This window comes from Theobroma cacao, chromosome 4, assembly GCF_000208745.1.
Source record: "Theobroma cacao cultivar B97-61/B2 chromosome 4, Criollo_cocoa_genome_V2, whole genome shotgun sequence".
NCBI lineage: Eukaryota > Viridiplantae > Streptophyta > Magnoliopsida > Malvales > Malvaceae > Theobroma > Theobroma cacao.
Window position 1 is genome coordinate 18,703,718 of NC_030853.1, and position 11,319 is coordinate 18,715,036.

The 11,319-nt window shown below is 35.3% G+C and overlaps 2 protein-coding genes across 4 annotated transcripts; one reads left to right on the top strand and one right to left on the bottom strand.

Annotated features, from left to right (window-relative positions):
* Window positions 1,250-6,285, top strand: LOC18601791 (protein ABHD17B). Of its 3 annotated transcripts, XM_007032853.2 has the most exons (7): window positions 1,250-1,632; window positions 1,703-1,739; window positions 2,471-2,707; window positions 2,817-2,864; window positions 4,900-5,342; window positions 5,482-5,579; window positions 6,024-6,285. In XM_007032853.2, the coding sequence occupies exons 1-6, from the start codon at window positions 1,337-1,339 to the stop codon at window positions 5,552-5,554; spliced, it is 1,134 nt and encodes a 377-aa protein (XP_007032915.2). In that variant the 5' UTR covers window positions 1,250-1,336; the 3' UTR covers window positions 5,555-5,579; window positions 6,024-6,285. The 3 variants fall into 3 exon arrangements, with proteins under 3 accessions (XP_007032915.2, XP_007032916.2, XP_017975728.1); XM_007032854.2 differs by lacking the exon at window positions 6,024-6,285 and having other exon boundaries at window positions 1,250-1,581; window positions 5,482-5,765; XM_018120239.1 differs by lacking the exon at window positions 6,024-6,285 and having other exon boundaries at window positions 1,251-1,632; window positions 5,482-5,765.
* Window positions 6,985-10,757, bottom strand: LOC18601792 (disease resistance protein RPP4). Its single transcript, XM_018119036.1, is given in 6 exon segments — window positions 6,985-8,423; window positions 8,556-8,615; window positions 8,617-8,871; window positions 8,994-10,163; window positions 10,395-10,650; window positions 10,753-10,757. Coding segments are annotated over 6 exon segments (3,096 nt in total). The 3' UTR covers window positions 6,985-7,073.

The window sequence follows — 11,319 nt, forward strand, 5'->3', positions numbered from 1 at the left end:
ATATATATATATATATATATATATATATATATATATCAATTGGAGAGGAGGTTACGTTTATTCCTTAATTTGTATATTATACCAATTAATATGCATAAATTCGGTTTATGGATGTTTGTTTACTAGTATATATTAAAATAATGTTAAAATATTTGATAGTTAGGTCGTTTAATTACTTATAAAAAAATCTAATTTATTATTTATTATTTTATTTATCAGTTATAAGTAATCGGATATTTGAAAGTGGAACAACATAACCTTACCCTCACTACAATTATGGTGGCAAGACTAGTATGTTGCAATAGTCTTACATATCATTTTGCAAGTATATCTTCAAAATTGTTGTGTGTAATTTTTAATTCATAGTAATGGATTTAGGCATAATTGCACCGTCATATGGACTCTTAGTCCTGGAAAAATGTAAGACATAATTGGGAATACCTCCATTAAAAGATAATGGTAGGGTTGGCCTTGAATAGGCATCTTCTTATGGATATATATTTCCATATATTAGGAAAAACCTAAAATCAGAAATAGAAATTTGGATAATTGGCTCGAAAGAAATTAAATAATTTTGGCTAATGTCTTTGGTCTTACCACCTAAAACAAAGAATTGAGACAGTTGCAAATGTAAAAGCGAAGAGAAAAAGGGCAGCATAGAATCCCTGTCCCTACGACGGACATATCCACACATAGCCAATTCCAGCCGTTACACATTTTCATAAGATCCAGAAAAAGGAGACAAATCCAAAACCACCCAACACAGGATCAAAGCTGGCACAGTGATCTCATCTTTACTTTCCCCAGTCTTTGCCCTACAAGGACACGTGTCACTCTTTCACCTCATCGGTCACCATCATTTCTATCCCTCCTCCTCTTTCTTTAATCATTCCCTCCACCACACGTGCTCTCTCTCCTTTTCCTCGCCGGATTTTTCTCCTCCTAAACCCTAAAATAGTCCCACGGATTTTCTCAGTTTCTCTCTCCCTAGGCACTTGAAAAAGCCCAAGAGAGAAACAAAGTTTCAAAGTGTTTTCTACATTTTTGAAACGAAAACAAAAACAAAAAAGAAACCCATCAATATTTCCCTCCTCTTTATATGTTTCCGCTGAAGAAATTTTTCATATTTTGAAAAATCCCTCACTTTCTCCCTCCCCAAACACTCCACAGAAACCAAAAAAGAAAATAAAGTTTCAATTTTTTTCTACATAGAAACAAATAGAAAGAAAACCCACCGACATTTTTTTCTTCTTTTTTTTTTCTTTTCACCGAAGAAAATGTTCATTTTTTAAAACCCAAAAGATAAAGCTGGTTTTTTTGTGTTTGGTTTTTTACAATGGGAGGGGTGACGTCAACAGTGGCGGCGAAGTTTGCGTTTTTTCCACCGAATCCTCCGTCGTATACGGTCGTGGAGAGTGGAGGGAAGCTGGTGATGAATGGGGTGGTGGCGAGAGAGAGCGTAGACGTTTTAAAGGTGGCGACTAAGAGAGGGAATCAGGTGGTGGCTGTGTATATAAAGAACCCTGGAGCTGCGTTGACTGTGCTTTACTCACACGGGAATGCAGCTGATCTGGGGCAAATGTATGATCTTTTCAGTGAACTCAGTTTACATCTCAGAGTTAACTTATTGGGGTAAGTTAAAAAGGCTTTCTCTGGGTCTTTGTGTTTTATGCTGAATGTTTATTTATTTTGCTTTTTGCAGGTATGATTATTCTGGATATGGACAGTCAACTGGGAAGGTAAGGAGCAAATTGATTATTTTATATAAATTAGTTGTTTTTTTGGTAGGAAAGAGTGGAGTGAGGGTAGAAGTTTTTGAACTTTGGATCTTTCATTTTGGGAAGATAATAATTGAGGGAGATGGGGAGTGATGAGGCGAGGAGGTTAAGTCTTCTCATTTGGTCATCACTTTGCTTCTCTGTTTACTGATTTTGTAGATGTCATAATTTGGAAATATATGAAGGATTGGGAATTTAAGGCGTTTTAGTGGCTTTTTTTTTCCCTGAGCTTGTGTTAGGGGACTTTAATTTGAAGGGAGGATTTGGAATTTATGTTCACTATAAATTCCACGATAAAGCTTATGAAAAAACATGAGTTTGCTCATGATTATCGTAATAGTAATAAAAAGGTGAATTTTAAGTTCATTTTCTCATATTATCATATATACATAGGTATGTTAAATCTTTACTTACAAGACAATTCTTTGCTCAAACAAAATTCAAATTCATGATCTCAGACAAAGCATTAATTCCTCTAATTATTCCAACAAAGAACGAAATATTTGGCTTCGCTCAGTTCTCCTCTGTGTAAATTAGAGAAGCTTAATACGTTATAATGAAACATGTAATGACATCTATCTTCCCACAAAATATTTTTATTTATATTCGAAGAATTTTTAGTTGGAGCATGTATAGATATCATTGAGTTATGCTTTTGTAATATCTTTTCTTATTTTCCAATTCCCTGACAGCCAACTGAACAGAACACCTATGCTGACATAGAAGCTGTATATAGATGCCTTGGGGAGAAATATGGGTTGAAGGAGGAAGATGTTATTTTATATGGTCAATCAGTTGGGAGTGGACCCACTCTAGATTTGGCAACTCGGTTACCGAAATTGAGGGCTGTGGTTCTTCACAGCCCAATCTTGTCTGGTCTAAGAGTAATGTATCCAGTGAAGCGAACTTACTGGTTTGACATATATAAGGTTCTTTCCAACTTCCAATACACATTTATATTACTTAATGTCTTAACTGCTTATAGTATCTGGTGGTAAGTATTCTATCTTAATGATTCTTTTCCTGTTCATGATGCAGAATATTGACAAAATACCGTTTGTCAATTGTCCTGTTCTGGTAATCCATGTGAGTATTTCTTTAACTTGTTTGTAATGATTTACATTTTGTAGTTGTTGGATATTTGTAAAAGTTTGCATGTTATGATATGGCACATAAGAGTGATTGACTGCTGAGATTTAAAGGAAGTGTAAAACAGAGTGTTCGACAGAGCGTCGCTACTACAGCAACTTATGCTGTACATTTGCTTCGCATGCATTTCTTTTTTCAAATATCAATACTATTTTTTAAAATCTCTTGGGCTATGCATGTTCGTAGTTCCTATATTTGTTGTATTTGATCATGGGTTGCCATTCTAACAAATGATTGTGTGGGAGCTTATATGCCTTTGTTTTATGTGTTTCCCCTTGTTTGTTGTATAACAAGTATGAGACCTATTATAACTACTAGATTTTATATTAAATAACTTTTGACCATTACAGAAGCCCCACGAATATAAGACCATAAGGTCAATTCCTCTTTTCTCGAACCATATGGAGACTATAATTAGGCTGTGTTTGGATGGTGTAATTGGGAAATCCAACAGATTTTTTTAATGCCTTATTATCAGATGCAGCATTTGAGAATTCATTGTTAGTATAGTTTGTTTTATAATTTTAGAATTCATCAAAAAAAACATATGTAGTTACAATATAAAACACAACAAAGAATTGTCATGTGGGGTGTAAATTTTAGAAATCTGAGATTTGAAGAAATGATTTGAGGACACGTAGAGAGGTCACGAGAGAAAAATGGAGAGTGGAATAGGTATCTTGAGTTGGAGAGAGAAATAGGAGGTTCTGGTGATCAAGAGGAACACCAAAGAAAAAGAACACATAAAAATTGTAGAATAATAGGGTGTTGTTGAAGTTGTTGGAGATTTAAGAAGATGCTGTTGGTTATGGAAAGTGAGATCTGTGGCCAAAGATGAGTTTCGTTGGCTGGAGGTTTTTAGAGGTTTTTAGATGAGAAATTCTCTCTTTTGGCATTTTTTTTTGTTTCACAGGTTTGGTCTCATTTTGAAATCTGACCTCAGTAGATCAGATGTAAAGTGTGTTTTTGGAACCTCGTGTTACAAATACAGGGCAATTTAGCCAAATTATTCTCTTGCGTTGCCACATGGTATGAAATTTTTATTCTTGAAATATGGGGGAGCTTTGAGGTACTGTATCTAAATTCTAAACACACTGTTGCTGTCTTTGGATGTGAGGTAATTGTGACGGGAATTTATTTTGAGAAAGGATTTTAAATTCTACAGTGTCAGCTTCATCTAAATTGTACCATCTTTTAGGCATTGAAGACAATATCCTAATTTGAGGAAACTCTAACTCAACCAACAAATAGATAGTTTCCAGTATAGGTATTGAGGGATTTTAAGTTGCTTTGTTCTTTTTATATTTTCTAAACTATAGAAGTACCTCACCCAAACTTGTTGTTAGCATACATCAACTTTTGGCAGTTTGGAAAGTACCTTCCTCAGTTCTTCCTGCTTCCTACTCTTTTCTGATGCTTTGCATAAAACTATCTCGTGGAATTCCTTAAATTACTCTTTTCTGAGGGATCACTAGGACGTAAATATAAAGTTGACTGTAAGATATCCTCCATTATTAATTTTAACAATTTTGTATGGCCTCAATTCTATTTTTGAAAATCATGGTCTTTGTGTATGGTGTCAACTCCTTGATAAATTTATATGGTTTGCTATCTGGAATTCTTTGACATGTAGATCCATGTATGGTGTCGGTAAAGAATGTGACCTCAGACAATTTGGCAGATCTTTTGTGTTCTTGATAAATTTGGCAAGATCTTGTTGTCTGTGTAAATCAATAATGTCTTCAAGCCTTCAAATATCTTGTCAATAAGTGACTAGAAACTCTGTAAGGTTAGGATTTTGTAGTTGGTAGATGTCTTGTCAATAAGTGACACTGCCTTATTCTCAAAAAGACTTATGTATTTTGGTACACATGATATTGACATTTGTAATCTTGGAAGGTATGGTTTATGTTTCCAGAAGTGTGCTCATTACGCAAGCATTATTCATTTGTGTTTCTTGTATTGCTTCCAGGGGACTGCTGATGATGTTGTGGATTGGTCCCATGGTAAGCAGCTTTGGGAACTTTGTAAAGAGAAATATGAACCTTTATGGGTTAAAGGAGGGAATCATTGTGACTTGGAACTATATCCACAATACATCAAGCATCTAAAAAAGTTCATTTCAGCGATTGAGAAATCTCATCGTAGAAAAGGATCTGTCCCACTTCGTGATCAACCAGAGAAGCCTCGGAATAGCACAGATTTTAGGGAGACATCCAGACCAAGCATTGATCAGAGAGAAAAGTCAAGGGCTAGTATTGACCAAAGAGAAATGCCAAGGTTAAGCACCGATCATAGAGAAAAAGCCAGAAACAGCACTGATAAGAGAGAAAAATCAAGAAAGAGTGTGGATCAGCCTGAGAAATTCTGTAATGGCTCAGACCAACCTGAGAAAGCAAGGAACAGCATTGACCGGTTAGTTCTAATACATGCTAGCAATTCCTGTACCTTTCATTTCCCTGTTCTATTGTTTTCTCCGTTAGTTGTGTCCTTATGATGGAATGACCATATACAAAACAGGCTTTATGACTTTTGGCATTGAATTCTGGTGCAGCTTTGGAGAGATGATGAGATCTGTTGGATTGTGCAATATTGATTGTTTCAGGCCCACGGCAACAGCTGTCTGAATAGGGGACAAGTCTACTAATTGAGGTAGTATTTTATTACACTTCATTTAATTTGATTGGTCAGTAGGGTTGTTAGGGGGATAGGAACAAAAAGCCTAATGTTTCTTAGTAATATTTTAGAGTGAAAATAGGAAATCAATTTAATGAGGGGAATTGTGTATCTTAATTACTTGCCCTTTCGAGTTAATAAATCTATCATTTTACTTTCCTATGCTCTTAAATGTTTGTGTGTTTGTTTATGGAAATGTGTATGTCTGTGTATGCCAGTGCATGCATGAACCTTATTTAGGTATTTTTTAATTAGTGATTTCATAAAATGAAATGATTTATTATCAGAGGTGTCTACTTTAGAATGGCGATGTTGAATTGAACATATGCCTGTGATGGATTGGTTGGAAGTGTACTTCATTTTCCAAGTGACAAGAATTGTTAAAACCTTGCCCTCCTCATATGTCTTTGGTGTTTTCAGGCATGTTATTGTGCTATGTTTGGTATTCTCCCCATTTCCTTTACAAGCAAGCACCTATGGAGCACTTGCATTTACATTGTCTAATATAGCATCAATATTTAAGGTCACAGTGTAATGAAGCTTTATGAAGTTCCCTTTTTTTTTTCTCTTCAAAGGGCTTTAAGCTGTGATTAGTATTTCATTTTGATGTTTAGACACAGAATAACTTGGATTTTATAACTTTGTAGCTTTCTTGCAAAGTTAATGGATTTCATGTTTGATATATGCACTGCGATTCAGGAGAGAAATGCATTTGTCAATTAATCTTATAATAATTGTTTTTAGAAAATAAAGATGGTGTAACAAATTAAGGATAAGAGAAAAGGTTTACGGAACACAATTGTAGTAATCTTTACCCTAGCTCTTAAGCCTAAAACTCAATATGTATGTTTCTTGTGAGGTTGAGACCTTGTCACAAGTGAATAAGGAGAAAAAGAAAAGGTTAATGTAGTCTTTGATGTTTGACAACTTGATAATCATCTTCACAAAACCTTGTCAGGTAACATGGTAGTTGCACTTGAAGGCATTTTTGAATTTGCATGTCCAGGTTTGGTTCGGGTCAGCTGATACAAAAGAGAAATGGAGTTTATTTTTATTGTTGGGGACTTACAGTGTGAGATTTTTCTCGGTCGAAAGAGAAGTGTGAGCAAGAAAAGCAAGGGCTAAGGGGGAACCTTCTTTAATGGATGGGTGGCTTTCTAAAATACAGTATAGTCATTGCAGTATGTGAGATAGATATATAATCTGGAGCGTACGTATATGTAGGATAATTATACACATTTCCAGTATGTAAAGTTTAGAAAATTTGCTACAAAAATTGGCAGAAATAATTAGGGATATATAACTAATGCATAAACAATAGATAATTAGCAACAATGAGAAAACTTATTACTAAAAATGTCAATGGAAATGAATTTGCCTGAGTCAAATAAGATGAAAGAGTAAGACATTCGTTGAGAACACGTACGCGTCTCAAAAGCAGACATTTGAATCAAAAGAAATGAGAAGGTTTCAGTCATCTATCCTCAGCTTCTTCAGCCTCTGAGCTAAGTCTTCCGCTTCACCTTTAAAACTTGAAGGCTCTGGTTCATCTTCATCACTAATGCTTAAACTTCTTTTGCGATACAAGACTGTATCCTCGTAGAATACATGGACACCACATTTCTTCACAACGTAATTAGTATGATTTCCAAAGGCGTAATCAGCAGCAATTGCCCTGAAGAAATCAAATGATGCCTCCTCGTATAGCTTGTCTTCCAAAAACATTTCACCGCTATTAAACATTTTATGGCCATTAAAAAAAATTAACACCAGATCTGGGTGCTGCAAAGGTGGCGGATCATTAAAACTCCATGGCCTACCAATTTGTAAACTACGATCATCATCATCATCTATGCTTTTCAGTTTGCATTCGCATTCAACAAAAAAGCCCCTGTAGTTTTCTTCAGTACAGTGAACCACAATGCATAGAGCAAAACCCAAGAATCTCCTACGACACCTATTTGGATCTAGCTTGATAATTATAGAAGAATTTGGGCTCTGATGCTCAAACCTTTCTGGTATTTCACTTCCAGGAAAATGACAAGCTACTTGTCCTGGTCCACGAGGAAACTCCCTTGCCAATTGCATTGCCAAGCGCTGAATTCTGAGCATTCCATTAGCTACAATGTTGTTGATTGCATTATGATTCAGGTTGAAGCAATGACCAAAGTTGTTCAGCTGATAGCTCCGATCGAATCTAGTTTGATGGTGATCTGCGAACGATACTTCTTCTAATGATATGCAGCCATTGGCAGGTATAGATCCTAGACTCGGTGGAAGCTCCGGTAATGATTTAAGGTATTTGCAATTGATCACGGTTAGGATTTGAAGGCTTCTAACGATACTGCTCGGTAGTTTTTGAATCCTTGAGCCGTCCATACCTAATTCGAGCAATATTAAGCTCGATAAGTTCCTTGGAACTTCTGGGAATTCGGCGATTGGGCAATAATAGAGGTTTAGAGTTCTCAAAGAGCCCAGCTTATAGATATTGCTGGAAACATTTTCAACCTTCGAGCCACCCATGTGCAACTCTCTAAGTTGGAGGAGATGCTCAACCGAATCAGGCACTTCTTCTATCCCAGTTCCAGTTAAATACAATGAATCTAAATGACACGGGACCTCAGGAAATTTCTTGAGATTACGACAGAACTGAATATATAGTCCTTTGAGAGATTTCAAATGATTCAGGCACGGACGTTCAACCAAACTTCTGCACCTATCAAGGTCTAATATTTCAAGGTTTGTGGCTTGTGAGAGATTTGGGATCCTGACTAAATTTCCAGACTCTCTAAGGGAGAGCACTCTTAAATTCACAAGATTCTGTGTAACAAAAATGAAATATAACTAAAATTAGTTTATATGAAGTCTCTATTAAACTTTGGGCTATAATAAAAAAGAAAAACAAGTAGTAAAACATAGGGTTATAATAAATATAATATTAGAGATTAATACCTGGTCTCCATCCCAAAGTTGTTCAATATCGCTCTCAGGTAATATTAATTGAACCAAGATTCTCTGGACAAAAATTTGATGGCACAGATTTCAACGGGCAATTCTCCCAATGAAAATAAGTCAGCTTATCGGATAGTGATTTGAGACGTTGTGCAGGAAGCAGAATCTTTTGCTTTCTAGAATGCCGGTGTTCACTACTGTCATAGAACTTGATAAATTTAAGATGAATCATTCTCTTAAAAGCCGTAGCACGTAACTTTATTGGCTCAACAATATTGGACATGTTGAGGCACATTCCTTCAATTGATTTAGTCCCCTATAAATCAACCACAAATCAGTAAGCATATTTATATATAAAAAATAGAGATTAAGTAGCATGACTGCATCCAAATTTTTATCAACAAAATACATGAACAAGAAAAAAGGTAGAACAAGTACCGAATTGTTTTTGAGCACTTTAGACACATCTTCAAAAGTCCATAATCGACTACGTTCTTCAGGCCATCTGGATTCTGAACGAACAACATTCCTACCCATTTCTTGTAGCAAATCATGCATCCCAAGGTTGTTAGATCCATCATCATATAATAGGCTTCTATCAATGAGGTTGGTAATTCCACCAAGAGCACCACCACTATAACAACTGTCTAATATTTTTTTTACATCGTCCCCATCATACCCTTTAAAGAAGCATGCAATATCAAGAAATATGCACTTCTCTGTTTCATCTAATCCATCATAACTAATCTTCAAAATTTTTTGAATTGTTTGGTCGGGATGTTCCTTTAATTTCTTCGTTACACTTTCCCAGCATACTCTGGTCTTTTGATAGAGTGCTGAGCCCAATACTTTGAGAGCTAATGGAACACCTCTGGCATATTGCAATACTCTGTTTGATAGATCCAAGAAATCATCGACTGGATGGTTTTGCTTGAAGGCATACAGAGAGAAAAGCCGAAGAGAGTCATCGTAATTTAATTCCTGAACCTCATATAATGCATCATCATCAACAACATTTCTGAGGACTTGTTTATCCCTAGATGTTACAATAATTCTACTTCCTGGACCGAAGTTATCGCGCCTAGTAGCTAACTTTTCTCGCTGTTCAACCTCACTAGCATCATCAAAGACAGCAAGAACTCTCTTACGACGGAGTCTAAAAATGGTGAATGTGGATCCTATTCTGGGATAACTTATATGGAGGTCTTTCTCTTTTAAAATATTGGAAAGAAGTTTATCCCGTAGAGGAGTGATTCCACCAGGTTCCTCTGACTTTTCCCTAACATTTGCCAGGAAGTAGTGACTTTCAAACGGGGAAAAGACCTCATCATAAATAGCTTGAGCAAGAGTTGTTTTGCCTGTACCACCCATCCCCCAAATTCCTATGATACGAATGCTTTCCCCATCACCAACGCATAACAAGGATTTAATTTGCTCCATTTGAGGACCTATTCCAATCAGTCCCTCACAATCACTTGCAGACATGCGATGCAACTTCTTTAGAACATCTTGAGCAATTTCCTCAATGATTGTGGGCTCATGCCTACCAAATAAGCAAAGGCGAGGATGGTAACAAAATAGAATGAACCACAAATGAAAATCCATTGTCTAAATAGAACCCGTTACAATAAGACTAATTCATAGATAAAATAAGTTTCAATTCATATGTTGAAAAAAATGTATACCAAAAGCATCAAATAAAGAGATAGCGAAAAATAAGATGAATATATCAAGTGGAGCAGGAAGAGTAAGAAGTATAAGTATTACTCACACATCTTGTTTTATATGAAAGCCGCTTAAGTTTCCAGCTCGAGTCAAAGCATGTCTCTACTTCTGAACCTTGTCTATCCCATTCTTTTCATCTTCAGCAAAAGCCTGTTGAAAACTACCAGTTTGTTTCCGTATGTCTGATGGGTCAACATGGTAGAAAATGGGCACCACGAGCAGTACCTTTGTATGCTTGAATTCCATTATCTTGGAGAGTTCTTCCAAGCACCATGATGAAGAAGCATAGTTTTCGGAAAAAACGATCGCCGAAATCATTGACTCTTGGATTGCTTTCAACAGCGCTGGAGAAATCTCCTCTCTTGCAAGTCTTCGTAATCAGTATAAGTTCCAATTCCTTTCCGTTGCAAAGCTACATTTAGGTAAGCGAGGAAGTTATTGCGAGTGTTTCGCCTCTGAAACTCAAAAAAACTTCATGCTTTAGAGTCTGGCTTAGTTTTTTTTTTAATTTAAAAATTATTACGAAACTCTTATGAAAAATAATAATTTTTAAAATTAAGTTAAAATTATTTGATAAATTTTTTTTAAGTTTTTTTATAAGTTATAATTTTTTGTTAAAATTATCATATAAGGTATTTTTTTTAAAAAGATAATATTGTAATTATTTTTAACAAATGAAGATATTTTTAAAATAAAAATAAAAATTTTCTTATATTTTTAAAAGAAAAGAAGAAAAAGCTCTTTTTTGGAGTTTTTTTTAAATTTTATTTAAAAAAAAAATATTTTTTTAAGAGTTTTTCAAAAAATCATATTTGATCGGGTTTTTGCTTTTAAGAGGTAAATAAATTAAAAAAAAAAGTTAAGCTAAACATGCACTTAATCGATTAGAGGAAGTAGAAGCAGAGAAAAAGGAAGCCATCAGAGAGCAGATAGTGGAAATTAGCTTAGACTTTGGGATTCTTTAAGGAAGCTTTATCTACTGGAAGAATGAATGGAGTATGGCTTTTGCTTTCGCTGATGGTATCAACATTTATAAGGG